General features: G+C 35.2%; 1 protein-coding gene across 3 annotated transcripts in view; it reads right to left on the bottom strand.

Moving 5' to 3' along the window:
• The window catches only part of LOC110106614 (rhomboid-like protein 15), a 43,026-nt gene that overhangs the window by 16,885 nt on the left and 9,410 nt on the right, over nt 1–16,731 (bottom strand). For 2 of the 3 annotated variants that reach the window (XR_003700220.1, XM_020836565.2), the window contains exons 3-8: nt 10,460–10,763; nt 10,193–10,225; nt 9,979–10,070; nt 9,815–9,888; nt 6,520–6,614; nt 6,374–6,446 (exon numbers count right to left, since the gene is read on the bottom strand). Coding sequence is in view for 2 of the 3 variants with exons in the window: in XM_020836565.2 (XP_020692224.1) it covers nt 6,374–6,446; nt 6,520–6,614; nt 9,815–9,888; nt 9,979–10,070; nt 10,193–10,225; nt 10,460–10,763 (671 nt within the window). In the remaining variant the exon portion in view is untranslated. The remainder of the gene's footprint in view (nt 1–6,373; nt 6,447–6,519; nt 6,615–9,814; nt 9,889–9,978; nt 10,071–10,192; nt 10,226–10,459; nt 10,764–16,731) is intronic. The other variant, XM_028693425.1, reaches the window with a different exon arrangement.

The following is a 16,731-nucleotide window of genomic DNA, read 5'->3' as shown; positions in this document are numbered from 1 at the left end:
CTCGCAACCGTTCGATCACCCGCAGTTTGAAACCAACGGTCGTGATCTCGCCGGACGGTGAGTGTAACCGCGGGATCGAATTCTGTGGTCGGTCCGAACTGCGGAATGGCGAAATCGTGAGTGTTGATCACAGGATCAACGGTCCTGATCTTCCCCAAGCGGACAACGTGCGAAACCCGAAACCCTAAACGATAAAACGTCTTGTTCTCGCAATCGGGTCAACCAAATTGCATGAAATTTTAACCAGAGGTTCTACTCATGAAGAGTATACGTGGGGGACCAGAATCACGGTATAAAATCCACTATACAAAAAATTATTTAACTTTAGGTGTTCTAGTCTAGGGTTTGAGATTTTACCTAATCCACAAGGTGGATTCAGGAGATCTTGGGCTTGTTGCACTTGTAGATTGTCCACATTCCTAGTTGTAGAAGACTCCATGAGCTCTAGACGTTCTAGACGGAAGAAGCCTTGGATGATTTGAGGTCTCGATTGGCCGGAGACCTTGCCGCCGCCAGTTTTGACTGGTGGGCCTTTGGCATGGGGAAAGTAGAGGGAGGTCGTGGGAGCTCTCACACCAAATTTTAAAGCTTGAGGAGGTCTGGGCCCTGGGGAGAGAGCAATTGTAAAAGTCCCCTCTAATGAACCCTAAAAAGTGTATTTAAAGGGTAAGGCTCATAATCAATAGCTAAGATCATCTCTAGGGTTAATTAGGAGGGAAATAAAGCTCCCTTGGTCGTGGTTTGAACAAAGGGGAGTTAATAGGGCTTTAAATGCATTAAAGGGGCTTTAAATTGACCTAAATAGGTCAAATTGACCCATTAAGATTTGGGTTGACCAAGTCAAGAGTTGACTTGGTCAACTTGGTCAAATAGGTCCAAGTGATGGAGGATTTGAGCCAAAGAGGAATTTGAAATTGATTTAAATTTGAATGAGAAGGGTTTTGACCCAATTAGGCCTAGTTTGACCAAATTGAGCTAGGGTTGACCCAAGCATGGGTTGACCAGGTTAACATGATCCACTGGACCTAAATAGGTAGAGGATTGAGCCAAGGGTGGAGTGGAATGGGTTTGGATTGAATTTGGGCTCCACATAGCTTTAATGTATCAACCTAGGTTGACCTGATCAACCAGATTGACCCAAAACTTGGGTTTGAGCTCAACAAGGCTGGTCTGACCCAAGGAACCCAATGGAAGCAAGAGATTGAGCCTAGAAGGTTTCAAATGGATTTGAAATCAATAAGAGAAGGATTTGGGTAAATTTGGGTCAACCTGGGTTGACCTGGTTAACCAGGTTGACCCAGGGCAAGGGTCTGGGCCCAATAGGTTGGGTCTGACCAACTGAGTCCAGGGGAATAGAGAATTGAGCCTAAGATGAAGTGGATTTGATTTGAAATCAAGAGGAATTGAATTGGGTCAATTTGGGTCAACCTAGGTTGACCTGATCAACCATGTTGACCCAAGGCCTCGGTCTGGGCTCCATAGACTAGGCTTGACCCATTGAGTACAAGGGAGATGGTCTTGGGGCCTGGCTTGGTCAATTTGACCAATTCAACCCTTTGACCCAAGGATCTGAGTGAAAATCAAGGTCAACACAAGATTTAAAAGTTTCTGACTATAATCATAAATCAAATTTATTCTTTTCCATTCTTTGAAAACATATTTCTTTTCTGTAATAACCTTGTGTACTTCTCCCTCCACAATCAAGTATTTTTACTTGCATCCTATCTATTTCTAGACTCTTCTAAAACTTTCTACATCAATCTTCTCAATTGTAAACTCATCCCTACTTGGGCAGTATGGGTGTAAACGAGTCGAGTTTTGACACTATCGAGCTCAGCTCGTCAGCCGGAAAGCGAGCTCAAGCTCGAAAGGCGAGCTCGAGTTCGAGCTCGTCCCACTATTATCGAGTTCGAGCCGGCTCGTGAGCCTCGGCGGTCCGAGCAGCCTTCGAGCGAGTCGTCCTCATCCGCGTCATCCCGTCGAGCTTGCCATCGGAGAAGACATTGAAAAATAAAATATATTTTTTCATATAGGGAGAAGAGAAGAGCTTGCTGCAGCTTTTTACCTTTCCCCAAAAAAAGTAAAAGTAAGCTGCAGCTTTTTACCTTTCCCAAAAAAAAATAAAAGCAAGCTCAGCAGTTTTCATTGGTTAGATTCAAATAAAAGTAACATTATATATTATTTTATGGTAGGAAATACCGAATTGCAGCTTGAGTTTTTTGGAATTCCCACCCGATAACCCGCCTTCTTCATTTTGAATTACCGCCTTCGGTCATTTATATTTTTTTTAATTCAAATAATCAATTGAGCTTGGCTCGCGAGCTCTCACCGAGCTCGAACTCGAGCTCGTTTAGCAAACGAGCTCTCGTTTAAGCTCGCGCACTTACACCCCTATTGGGCAATGTCTAAAAATACACGGCCTAAAACCAAGGCTACATCATACCAAGCTATCCGAAAAGTGGCTCCAAATGACTTGTACTGCACAGACCTAGATGAAATTCAAAATAGCAGCAAAGCTAGAAAGTGAAATCCGATTAGCTTGGTTAATAAACGGCAAGTGCAGAAAAAAAAATTAATTTTACAAGAGAGTGGGAAGGGAAAGGAGGTAGTAAGAGGGGGGAGAAAGGAGGAACAAACAAACGCCAAGATGAGAGAGAAAGAGAGAGGCACGGGATGGAAAAAATAACCAGCATTAGTTCACATAGAATACTGAAACATGCCTTGAAAAATGAAGATATACTTGACACTTTCTTTCTTTCTTTTTTGCATATATTGACACTTCCATTTTAAGTAGCATGCTTTCTGGGCTAGAATATCCAAGAAAAATGAACTAAGGTCAGAGCAGTTCCCATGCATAGGAAAGAAAGGTGTTTTAACTTCCACCAATATATATAATCCTTAAGATAGTAAGATAGTTGCAATGATATAAGTTGAATTTTTTTTTCTTTTTATTTTGTAGAAGTTAATTCTTGGAAGAAAAAAAAAACTAAGAGAATATAAGCTGAAACCATGAAAAAAAATATGATTTATACTAAAAACTGACTTTTAAATTGATTTATCATACTATTTAAAATGACGTGAAATCATCATGAATCAGTCTAGAATTGCCTCATGGAAACACCATAGAGCAATATAATGTTGTTTTATTTTCACAAACATTCCACACAAAAAATTCTTTTTTTTTTCTATAAGCAAAGGTCTACCTGTCATTGCTAAAACAGTATAAGTTAAGGGTTCCACAAAAATGCCATAAATGTCTTTCCAAACATCACAATCCAACAGGGCCATAATTTCAACATAGAAGTTAATGTTACTGAGGTGCAGAGAACATAATAGTTAGCAGCTTCTTGCTATGTTGTGGTTCAATAAATTGAATTTGACTATTTTGATTAATCTGACAGCCAGTCCAATTTCACATGATGACGCAAGCAGGAATGCACATATATGCTTATACATAGGGAAAATACTGCCATTCTTTCTTAATCATAAATGGTTCACAATGCCCAATCCTCATTTTAAATGAATCAGCACCCATCCAATTTGCCTTGAAAAGTATTATAGATTTTTCATTTTTTTATAATTTTGGGGTTCACCACTTGAGGTGGGGTGGTGTTTGTTGGGGATTCGTCTGGAATTTCTGAGGAGACGTAAGCTGATGAATCCAAGATGGCAGTAGCGGGAATATATGCATTATAATACAAATCACAACTGTGATGATGCCATGGAGGCAAGCATATACAACGGTAAGTACAAAAGTACTAACCTAATGAAGAGAAATATAAAGGCGTTAGGTGATGCACAAGTGAAAGAGAAAAATAAAGAATCCTTGATTTCTTGTTGGTTAGCAATGGATTGCAGAAGAAGGAATTAGCGTAGCAAAAGCAGAGAGAACAGTTTGAGTGAGGAGGAACCGGTTACAGGCTAAGAATACTGGGAGAGAATGCAGAAGCAGTGGAAGGAGGAGTTAGGGTTAAGGTTTGCATGTGGGGTTGGTTGAAATCGCGTGCAGGGCAAGATCGGGTTCATCTTGATGATGGGAGAAGGGGATTGTAGGGAAGAGAGAATTGGAGGGGCAGTTTCAACATGTGAAAAGAGACAAGGAAAAGAAAGATAGTCTGAGAGAGAGAGAGAGAGAGAGGGCAGGAAAGATAAAGAGAGGCAACTACTTACAAATCTCAATTTTCAAACTTCATTTCATCATAAAATAAAAAAGAGATCCTACAGAAATTACATCAAATAAGAAAAAAAAAATTTGTTACATCGTGGACAACTTCAAATGTGGCTAAAAGAAAGCACACATTTGTTTAAACATAAACCACTAACAAAGTAAAAATAACTAATCAACCACAAAGTCGCAGCAAAAATATAATTTGATCGGATGGTTGTCATAATTAGGTCTGATAATGACTGGGAATAGGATTCCCATGATTAGGTTAGGAAGGTGAAGCAAAAGGAGTGAAAATAAAAAAAAAAGGAAACTGAAGACATCAAATTGCTTCACAGTTCACCAGTTTAAACAAGGTTTTACTGGTAAAATGAAATTTTAATTCCTTCTGGATTGAGATGGAGATGATCACACCATCCATACGCCTTTGTATAATGGAACCGGCTAAACTATACAAATGGTATGCTTTTCTAAAAACATATTTATTACGGCATTTGAATACCTAAATCACCCTTTAGACCTAGGGTTATGACTGCTCCAATCTCGAGTCATTTGGGCTCAAATTCATCCTATCTTCAGCCACGAAACAACCAGCTGACAAGCTGGTACAACATGATCTTGCCAAGTTGGGCTTATTTATTTTCAATGGACTTTTGAACTTTTTAATTTTTTCTTGGCTTACGAAACTTTTCAATAATATTTTGAAGACTAAAAAGATGCCAGACGAGTGGAGTATGTTAATTCCTATTTTAAGAATAAAGGTGATGCACAAGAGTGTAAGCATTAAATATGAATTAAGTTAATGTGTCATAATTTAAAACTAAGGTAGAGAGTTAATTAGCATAGGTTATGACGTGATACTAATGTTTTTCAAAATAAATTTGGATTCATGCCAGGAAGATCTACTATGGAAGTTATAAATTTATTAAGAGGTTTGATGGTGAAGTATAGAGAGAATAAGGAGGATATACATATGATATTTATTGATTTAGAGAAGCTTATGAAAATGTTCCATAAGAAGTGCTTTGGAGAGTTCTAGAAAAGATAGGGTTTAATAATGTTTATATTCAAGTCATTAAACATATGTATGTAGGAGTTGTTACTTGTGTTCAAACACAAGGTGATTTGACCAAGTATTTTCCTATTCAGTTGGATTACACCAAGGATCAGTTTTAAGCTAACATCTTTTTTATTTAGTCATGGATGTTCTTACTAGACATTTGCAAGAGGATGTACCCTGGTGTATGCTTTTTACTAATGATATTCTTCTTGTTGATAAGACTAGAATAAACTTGAATTATGGAGGTCAACCTTAGAGTTTAAAGATTTTTGTTTGAGTAGATCTAAAACTGAATACATTGAGTGTAATTTTAACAGTAATAGATCTAGTAAGGAAATGTGACTTTGGGCAATCTAGTCATTAATAAGAGTATACATTTTAGATATCTCAGGTCCATTGTTTGAAGTGATGGTGAAATATACGAGAATATTATTAGCAGAATTCAAGTTGAATGGTTGAAGTGGAGGAATGCATTGGGTCTGTTGTGTGATAGAAAAGTACCCCTCAAACTAAAGGGAAAATTCTATAAAATGGTGATGAGCCTTCTGATGACCCAGTTAGGACAGTAGATGTATTAGATTTGGCTTATGCTAAGAAAGAAAAAGGTAGACCTAAAAAGACTTGGTTATAAAATATTATAAATGATTTTTTATAAGATTTAATGAGAATTTAACTCTTAAAATGACAGAGAAAAAAAAATTTATTCATGTAACCGACCCCACACTGGGATAAAGGCTTGATGCTATTGTTGGACTTTCAAACTTTTAAGGCAAATTATTAGTACAACCAACACATTGTCACAAATATATATATTAAGTTGGCATAATTTGATTCAAGCTCAGCTCAATTCAAGTTTGATTCAAACTGGGCTAAGCTTATCCGTTGGTCATTGATTTTGATAGTGCTTAATTTCAACCTGAAAATAATCTTATTTTAAAGCAAGCATCTATTTAGGGGACATGTTCACAACCCTATTCACATCCATGATAACTTTAAAGTCACAATGATAGAAAGTTTTTTAACATAATTACATGAATACTAACTGCCGAATACATACTATCAACAAGTGTAGTACCACAAACTGATGAATAAACTAAATTGCTATCCATCCCACCACTTAATCATTTCAATTGACTGCAACATATTACCTGATTGGTAGTTGTTTCCCTTTGTGGCATCCATGAAGTAATATTTCTCCACAAGTTCTCTGAAACTAGGCCACTGCTTCAAGAAAGAAGTGGCATATTATTTCACCAAATCTTATATTACTAACAAAATTGAAAGATAAATTTACCTTGAAGCAGTATTTGAATTTAAATGTGTTGGCAGGTTACCATATGTAGCACCTCCACTACACAGAATAAATCCAGGACGCCTGATACATGCTGACTAAAACAAAACGTGGAATCATCTTAACATAACTTGGAAGACCAGCATGTCAAATATTTAATACGCAACTTAATATTCTAGAAGTTGATTTCCAAAAGTAAGAATACATTTAAGGTAAGAATGATCTCTGCCAACTACAATAGGTATACGGGTAATTTAAAATGATGATTACGGTAAATTCTCAGAAATTTGTTGAAACTCTGCAGCTAGATCGCCATGCTGTGATATCAATATATCACTTTTTTAGAGGTACAGTTAAAAAAATCATTTTCTATACAATCACTATCAAGTTAGCAATATGGGTTATATTATTACATAAATATATTTTTCTTCGCAAGTATGTTGGTTCTAGTAGTTATGCTTATCTTGTTTTATTTTCAATGCTAATGTAAGCATTAGCAATAATCATAAATGATTGAGGTCGAATGCATAAACTTACAAGACCATACAAAACAACTATCATATTAAAATTTCCTGTACCAACTATCCATGGGACATACAATTTTGAATTGCCCAAGTGGATAGGTATATAGCTTACCGACCCCACGTAGTGGGACAAATGTTGTTGTTGTTGTTGTGATAATGTTGTTGTTTGTGACTTATGATTAGAATTATTACTAATTTAGCAAATTAACAAAACCTTCACAATTTATTCGTGGAGTTATTGTCAAAAAAATCATAGCGTGGAATATATGCATGCCTTTATCAGAATCTCATCAGTTAACTACGCAAAATTGGTCATACCAAATCAAGATTGGTACATTCGTTGGTAGACAATACATTAGATAGCAACAGCAGTTGGAGTGATGACATGTCAATAAGAACTTCATGAACAGGGACAGGAAGAAACTATATTTCCTGATAATTAACAATGTAGAGCATAAATGAATTAAGCCTGATAAATGAGAAATGACTCCTGATTTTATTAGATAAGCAATCACAGCAAATTCTAATACACTTCATTAGTCTTTCAAGTTCAACATCAAGGTTCATATTAAGATAGGAACACTCAACACTCAATCGGTTAAATTTATGGATAGTCCTTCAAGTTCAATATCAAGGTTCACACAAGGCAGAATCATACATCACTCAATAGATTAGATTTTTGGATATGGAAAATTGGTTGAAAAATATTTTACTGTTGTCACTTCTGATTTAAAATCATTGTGTTCCCTTATTTATACATTATGTTTGTTCAAGTATTTTTTACCCCAATCATGATTACCCTTGATCAGCCTCTTCTGTCAAAAATATTATGCAGTTTAAAGCTTAGACTACAACAACAATAACATCAAGCTTTTTGTCCCACTATGTGGGGTCGGCTACATGAATCCTTTTTCGCCATTGTGTCCGGTTAAAAGTCAAGTTTAAAGTTTAGACTACAAAAGAAAATTACATTTAGTATCAAAGCATCAATAATTCATTTCGAAAGGGTGCTGCGATTTGAAACATGGGGAAACAAACAACTTTATGGCGCCATTTCTAGCACTTCCGAGCTGTTTTGTTGTAGCCAATTGTTAGACCGGTCCGGCCGGTCCATCATGGAGGACCGGCCGGAAAATTCAAAATGAGTTGTTTCAGGATTTACTTTATTATTGTATGCTTTAAGTGAGATTCTTCCCTAGGGTTAAGGTTATCTCTTGTTTGCTGAAATTATAGTGTTCTTAGGGTGTTTTGGACTCTATCCGGCGCCTATAGAATTGGGAGAGCCAGATCCTCCTCCAATTGAGGATCCTATTGTATCTTGCTTTTCATTGCTTAATCTTCAAATAAAGAATTGTTTGTGAGTATTTTTCTTCCCAATATTTCTTGTTCATCTGCTGATTTTTGTGAAAAGGGCTTCTATTTCCTATCAATAACCCTCTTATAAGTAAATTTCTTTGACCTTTATACGAAAAAAGTATATGATAATAAATAAGTGTAATCTCTGTCAAAACAATTTGTCTCGGGCTTAAAAGATTAGTAACTCAACGGCTTAAACATCAGTTTGATAATTGATTATTGATTATGATACATTATCTAACTAGGCTCTAACTGTATGTATTTGGATAATAATTAAGGAAATAATTAAGTTAAAAGTAAATAATCTAAATCAGACAGCTAGATCTAGGTCTAAAGTTTGAGATTGGTTTAGATTACATGGGCTAAGGATAATGGGTAGGCCAACAATGATAGACCGAGATCTTCAGTGATCAAAAATTTGAAAGCTAGAAAAACTATCATCATATCTAAATCAAGTTGTGCGGTGATGATTTGGGAACAGATCATGGTCTCATAAATTGAGCAACCAAAATTAATCAGTGGTTATTTTTTTAAGCTAGAACAAACACCTTCACAAAGTTAACAATTTTTTTTAATTTTCAAAATGAAATAAAAAAGTTCAGAATATTACACGATCACGGTAGGATATACAAAACATAGCAGAACAATTTAAAATTAATATAGATATCGCACTATATGGGTCAAATCACTAACCAGATATAGAAGGCCCACCATTAAAGAATTAAAAGGGGCTTACTCGCATAGCCGAATGGCATCAAACATGGCCAGATGGCATGCAAAATCGTCATAACTATCAGCATCATCTTCAAATAAAGCTCGTCGTAGCTGTAAGACTAGCTGTGAAATATTATCTTCATTTACTTGTGGATTTCTAGAGTATTAGTTCAAAGCAATCTTCCAACTTTGTTGTTTTCATCTATTAGCTGGTTCATTGTACATAGACATGTTGGAGCATGTGGTAGTAAGGGATGTTATAATTGAAATATAAACAAATAAACATATCATCAACAACAACAACAACACGTCTTAGTTTTTCTTCTTCTTAATCTTCTCTGGAGCTATCCATCTATTTCTTCTCCACTCAACTTCTCTATCCTAATCTTCCCTTCTCTTTCTGGTTCTGTATCAATGTTTTTTGAATCACAACAGAGGAAGACCACTACATCCTTTTATTCTAAGTACTGAAATTCATCATATGATTATGTAGTAAGCTTCAAGGAATAAACTCTCCAACAGTGTGAATTATTTGATGATTATTGAACTTTGATCTGAATGTGCTAGGAATTTTGCGGCAAAAAAAACTTTATTAACTACTGCTATCTCCTAGATGCATGAAATCATCAATACATTAATATTTCCATGCACCCCCTTGTTTGACTCATATAAGAAGCTATGATTAGAAAGTTCAGATAACTTACTAAAAATGATGAGCTCTCAATGGCACCATAAAAAGATGATCCAGGTAATAGGTAATTAAATAATCCATAGGAGTCTGGGCAAAATGAAGAACAATACTAAAAATAAGTTAAATATCCAACAAAAGCAGCATGAGTAACGAAAGCAAGAAAAAGGTAAAGCATACATGCAAATCCTGATAAAATTCCACACAAGTGTCCCAACAATGATACATTTGTTGCCAGAAGTTGAAACAGTACCAACAGAATCCATGCATACCTAGTACATAAATATTATATCTTTGTTAATTCATTGAAAAGAAGTTCCACTTCATAAATTAGTTGAGAAAATCCAAGGAATGGAAAGGCAAATAAGATCAATTTAATGTATATGCCACATACCACTTGGCAGGCACATTGAAGAGTCCAAAAACGCTGCAAGAATAAGAGCAATATAAATCAAAGTTAAAAACAAAATAAACAAAAACTTTGAAACCATAAATATAAAATAAACAAGAGTAGGTTATCAAAATTCATAAGCAATATACAGGAGCTCAAAAATGATATTATTTCATAAACAAAACAAGAAACTTGAAGAAAATGACATGACCTGTCATTAATAGCATGTATTGCAGAAAAGACTTCTTTTATATTCAAATGAAGACCAACCTTCTAGTTTGTATACCACTCAGGCTGGTTTCTATAACAATCATAGAAAATATTATTCCTGAGAAACCAATGGCGCACTCATGCATGAGAAATGGATATGAGTGTAGAGGATTGTGCGCCACAATTAAAGCAATAATGAGATGAAAAATAGCATTGCTTGTAGCAAGCAAGACCATCAGGTACAGCAGACGAACGGAACCCATAATTCTCTCCAGCTCTGTCCCCAGAGGTACAAGTGCCAACATATTAAAAATAACGTGCAGCAATGATCCATGAAAGAGAACTGCTGTGTAAATCCTGTACACTTCACAAATAAAAAGATAAATGAATATTAATCACAAAATATATATATAAAAGATAATAAGCATGAATACATATGCCTCAGCTTTAATGAAGCAAACGAAATGCATAATAATATTTTTCAGACAAGCAACAACAACAACAAGTCTTTTTTCAGATAAGAAATAACCAAAAATTTAATTTGACCATTGAAAAAATTTTGTGCAGATTTTTTCCCTCAAAAAGGAAATAGCACGGCTGAGGTGGCAACTTCAATCCTAAGCGAAGCAGGTGCTGCTATTGTATGGCTTGTGGACGGTTATCATCGAATCTATGTTATGTGTTAAAAAACAAAAGGTTTGAGAAGAAAAGACTTACTTTATTCCATGATTTCTTCTCTATTTATAGATCTATACATGAAATCTTAATACAAAAACAAATAATTACAGAATAATTCTAATAGAATCCTTCATAAATCAGCTACCCGAAATGGAAAGAGTTTTGGCATGAGTCATACGTCCCACTGATCATGTAGTGTAACCATTGGATCTTATTTGCCCTGAATGGCTGGATTCTAATACTCCCCCTCAAGCTGGGAAGTATGAATCTGTCATTCCCATCTTGGATATCATTCTAAGAAAGACAGCAATATCCACTCCTTTGGTAAGGATATCTGCAGATTGATCTTTTGATGGTACATGATTGATACATATATGTCAACTGCCTAATTTTTCATTTATTAAATGTCTGTCAACTTCTATGTGTTTGGTCCTGTCATGTTGAACTGGATTGTGAGCTATGTTAATTGTTGATTTGTTATCACAATGTAGTTTTGTGGGTTTGTCCCATTTGATCTTCAGATCTTCTAGAATCATTTTGATTCATAATACCTCACATATTCCCAGGGTCATAGCTCTATATTATGCTTCTGCATAGGATCTTACCACCACGTTCTGCTTCTTGCTTCTCCATGTGACTAGGTTTCCTCCAAGGAATATGCTGTACCCAGAAGTAGATCTTATGTCCACTGGTGATCCTGCATAATCAGCATCAGTGTATGCCTCTAGGATTATTTCTTGGTCTCTTCTAAAGAGAACCCCTTTTATGGGTAACCTTTAAGGTAGTGCAGTATTCTGCATATTTCTTGCATATGGACTTGTTTTAGATTTTGCATAAACTGACTGACCATGCTGACAACAAATGCTATATTTGGTATGGGTGGGAAAGTTAGAACAACTTCCCCAAAAGTCTTTGGTAGGCTCCTTTATCTACATATGGATCTTCTTTAGCATCTTCCAATTTGAGATTATGTTCTATTGGTGTCGGTGTTGGTTTACCTGCTAGTCTTTATGTTTCTTTTAAGAAGATCTTTAATGTACTTTTGTTGTGAGATGAAGATCCTTTGCTGGAGTGAGCTACTTCGATTTCAAGAAAGTATTTTAGTCTATCAAGTTCTTTGATGTCAAATTCCTTGGTAAGAATTTTCCTTAGACTATCTTTCTCTTTTTCATTATTTACAATCAAGATAATATCATCCACGTACACTAACAATATTGTGACTCCCCTTGAGTCTGAGTGTTTAAAGAATAGTGTATGGCCCTCTTGACTATATTGATATCCATTAGTAAACATGAATTTGGAGAATCATCCAAACCAGGCTCTAGGTGACTGTTTTAAATCATATAGGACTTTTTTCAACTTGCATACCTTGTCACCTCCGGATCTTTCTATGAATCATGCAGGTATTTCAATAAATATCTCTTCCTCTAAGTCCCCATATAGAAATGCATTTTTTACATCTAATTGTTCTAGATGCCAGTTGTATTTAGCTGCTAGTGAGAATAAGATACTGACGATGTTCATCTTGGTTACATGTGCAAAGGTTTCATGGTAGTGAATGTCATATGTTTCAATGTTTGCATATAACCTTTTGCCACTAATCTTGCTTTGTACCTTTCCAGTGTCCCATCAACATTGTATTTTACAAAGAATACTCATTTGTAGCCAATTGGTTTTTTTTCTTTTGGTAGGTTGATGATTTCCCAAGTTTTGTTCTTTTCTAGAGCCTGCATTTCATCTTTCATGGCATTTTTCCATTTTTCATTAGATAAGGCCTCAGAAACATTATTAGGAACATGAATTTCTTCTAAAGTAACCAAGAAGTTTCTATGTGATTATGAGAATTTATTGAAGGAGCTAAAGTTAATTATGGGGTATATGGGAGGAGGTGAATTTACCTTAATTTTAGGATATGGCTCAGATTCTTAAATCCGCTTCAGAGTGCAGTTTGGACGTATACATCTGGAGTATAAATTCCCAAATCTATTGACAACTTTATCATCCATCTCCCTGTTTTTGACTTTTGACTTCATAAAGAGTGATTTGAGATGGTGGAGGAAGGTCAAGAGGGGCAAGCTCACTTCCCTCATCTTCCTTAATTTCAGTTTCCCCCTGAAGAGGAGGTTTGGTAAAAAATGAATTTTGTTCATCAAAGATAACATCAACAAAGACAAGGGTTTTTTTTTGTGAGAGGATGATAACACTTGTAGCCTTTTTTAGTGACGGAATATCTAACAAAGATGCATTTGAGTGCTCTTTGATCTAACTTTCCTCTATTTTGGCTGTGAATATGAACATAGGCAGTGCACCCAAAAATTCTCCAACGCATCAACCTTCTTAGCCGCCATAGGTCCCAAAAAAGGTGTATGATACCAATTTGGTAGGAATCAGATCTCCACACAGCAAAAATAGCAATAACAAAGAGAAAACACAACAAAATTAGCAAAAAAGAAAAAGATATCAGCACAACAAACCAAGATACAAGTTGATCTACTATTCGAGAGGTAAATCTACTATTCACAAACCCTTGACGCTACTAGCAGCAACTCTACAGCAAAACACAATTCACATGATGAAAGTAAAACAACCTAATTAATCCTAAGTAAACCTTCCTAATTTCCTCCCAAATTTGAATTCAAATCAGACCTCTTTCCCTAAATAAACCTTATTAATTCCCTCCAAAATCTGAATTCAAATCAATATTCTTTCCCTAAATAAACCTTCCTAATTCCCCCCAAAATCTGAATTCAAACAGCCCTCTTTCTCTAAATCCCTCCCAAATCTGAATTAAAATTAGCCCTTTTGCCTTAAATAAACCTTCCTTTTTTTTAATAAACCTTCCTAATTTCCTCCTAATTTTGATTTTCTATGGTAAATAATTAAAGATAAAATTAATCTCATTTAATCCCCCCCTCTCTCCTAGCTTGTCGCCCACACTAGTGGGGCCCACAGGCTAAGCCGGTCATCAGAGCCTTGATCAAGCTATGAATTTGTGGTGTATGTATTGAAGGTGAAACTATGATTCTATTATTCTAAACAAATTCAACATAATCACCACAAGGCACAATCTTAGGGTATGTTGAGATCGAATAATTTAAGAGAATTTTATGAAAGATATAATGTCTGATTCCTAAAAAAGTTGAATTTGTTAAAATAAAAAGAATGGACTCCATATTTTTGGCAAAATGGTAAAACTACATCAAAATATATATGGAATGACATAGAACAAAACCTTAAAAATACAAAACATTAAAAATAATAATTATTAATTAATGGCTATGGGGATTAAGTATTTGATAAATTTAAAAACTTTAAACAAGTAATTATAAGGTATTTAAATATTTTATGAAGTTTAAAGATTTTGTAGCCAAATATTTGCATGAAGATTACTTCATTATAATTATTTGTTTCATTAAAAATCTTAAGAAAAATATTAAATATGAACTAAGTAACAATGGTACAAAAGGCATTCGATAAGACCTTGTAAGACTTTTAAGGATTGATAAACATTGCAATTATCCGTATGTTAAGACTATTGCATCTATGATTAATATTTCTAAGAAAATCTTTAGCATCTCATATAAAGGTAAATAAACACATAGCATCACAAAAAATTAATGACAAGACAAAATTTGAGTTAATGAATATTCTTCAAATGATCTATTGATGAAAAAAAGAAAAGAGTTATAATTAATATGATTAAACATCTGATTTATTAAATCTAAATTTCACCAAAGTATATGGTAAAACATGTTCATAAAGTTGAACCTAAAAATTGAGCAAGAGTTACAAACTAAATCTAAAATTGAATTTAAGGATGAGACCATTTTTTAACCTAAATTTTGATTAAAATATGAATCTGACCCTAGCTGTGAAACTAATACCATTGAAGTTATTGAATCGAATAAGCAATCTGATAATGAAACTCCTGTGTAGTATTTATTAATTTTTTGTTATATCTACAAACCAAACTGAAATTTACTTTGTTTTTTTCTTAATTTCTTGATTTATAATAACAACATGAAGCCTTTATCCCACTACGTGGGGTTGGCTGAATGAATCTTTTTTCTATATTGTATCCTATTAAGAGTCAAATTCTCATTTAAATCTAATAAAAAGGGTCATTTCTAATACTTTCTAACTAAGCCTTTTTAGATCTCTCTACCTTTATTAATATAGGACATATCTACTCTCATTGGAAGGCAAATGTTTTATGTGGCCAAGCCATCTAAGGCAACTCTCTCTAATCTTATCTTCCATTGGAGCTATTCTAACCTTTTCACATATATACTTGTTTCACATTCGATCTCTAAGTGTAAATCCACTCATCCACTCGAGCATCCTCATCTTTACAACACTTAATTTTATGCTTCTCTTTTAATGGCCAACATTCTACATCATAAAGAATTGCAAGTCACACCACCATCTTATAGAATTTTCCCTTAAGTTTGAGGGGTACTTTCTAACACACAATAGGCATGATGCATTCCTTCAATTCAACTATGCAACTTGAATTCTACTAATAATATCTCCATCTATTTCACCATTATTTTGAACAATAGACATGAGATATCTAAAACATGTTGATGCAGAACAAAAAAAGAGTTTACTGCTATTGGGGAGGAAGAGGGTTCACTGTAAGCTGAAATGGAATAGTTTAGATGGTTGTTTGGGAGGCTGTTGTTATGATCTTGGGAAGAGAAGCTGTTGTAATTTATGAAATGTCTGAGAATTAATGGGAAAGGAGAGGGATGATGATGTGGGCGGCTGCTATGAGAGGGGTTTATTGAGTTGTGGAGCTTTAATGGGTATTAATTAATGGAGCGGGAAAAAAGAAAAGATAATTTACTGTTGTTGGTAATTTCAAACAACATAATTTAAATGCTAATAGCCAATTAATGTCAAATAAAGTAGCTTTTGGGAAGCCCGAAGGTTAATGTTTTGGAGAAGTTAAATGGGTAGCTTTGAGGAGGAGAAAAATGAGTTGTTTTGGGGAAAAGGGGAAAGGATGATTTTGATAGGCCGGTTCATCCTGAACAGCACAGGAGCCGGCCCAGAGGCCGGCTTAGTATTACAGGAGGCGAAACAAGGGATTCCGCCTCCTTTGATTCTGCCCAGGTATGGGGCCCGCGTGGAACTTTTGGGGAAGGGGGATTGGGCGGCTAGGGAGAGAGGGAATTTTTGAATGGGAGAGATTTGAATTAGGTTTGAATTAGGACACTAATTGTATTAAGAGGGGGATTTGTCTAGGGTTAGTTTTCATGCTTTGTTTTGTTTTTCTCATGGAGTTTCTTTGGCGTCTTGGGCTCTAGGCATCTTGTCTAGAGATTGGGTGAGAACGATCCTCCTCTCGAATTGAGTATCAATTGTATCTTGCTTGGCATTTGTTTTGGTTTTGTTCTCTTCTCGCAATCCATTGTTTTGGGGCTGTTTTTGCCCAGATTTTTGCAATAGCTCGATGTTTTCACCAATTAGAGATAGGTTTGCTTGCGAACTCAAGTATTTCCCTTAGGGTTACTTGCGAACTCAAGTATTTCCTATCAGATTGCTGTTGGAACTTTCAAATAGCTGTAATTAAAGGAGATCAGACAATAAATGCAGGATAAAGCAGCTTTTAAGAAGCCCAAAAGGTTAATTGTTTGAGAGTAAAAGTG

Source organism: Dendrobium catenatum, unplaced genomic scaffold, assembly GCF_001605985.2.
Source record: "Dendrobium catenatum unplaced genomic scaffold, ASM160598v2 fragScaff_scaffold_273, whole genome shotgun sequence".
Classification (NCBI taxonomy): Eukaryota; Viridiplantae; Streptophyta; class Magnoliopsida; order Asparagales; family Orchidaceae; genus Dendrobium; species Dendrobium catenatum.
This window is presented reverse-complemented; position numbering and strand designations above follow the sequence as displayed.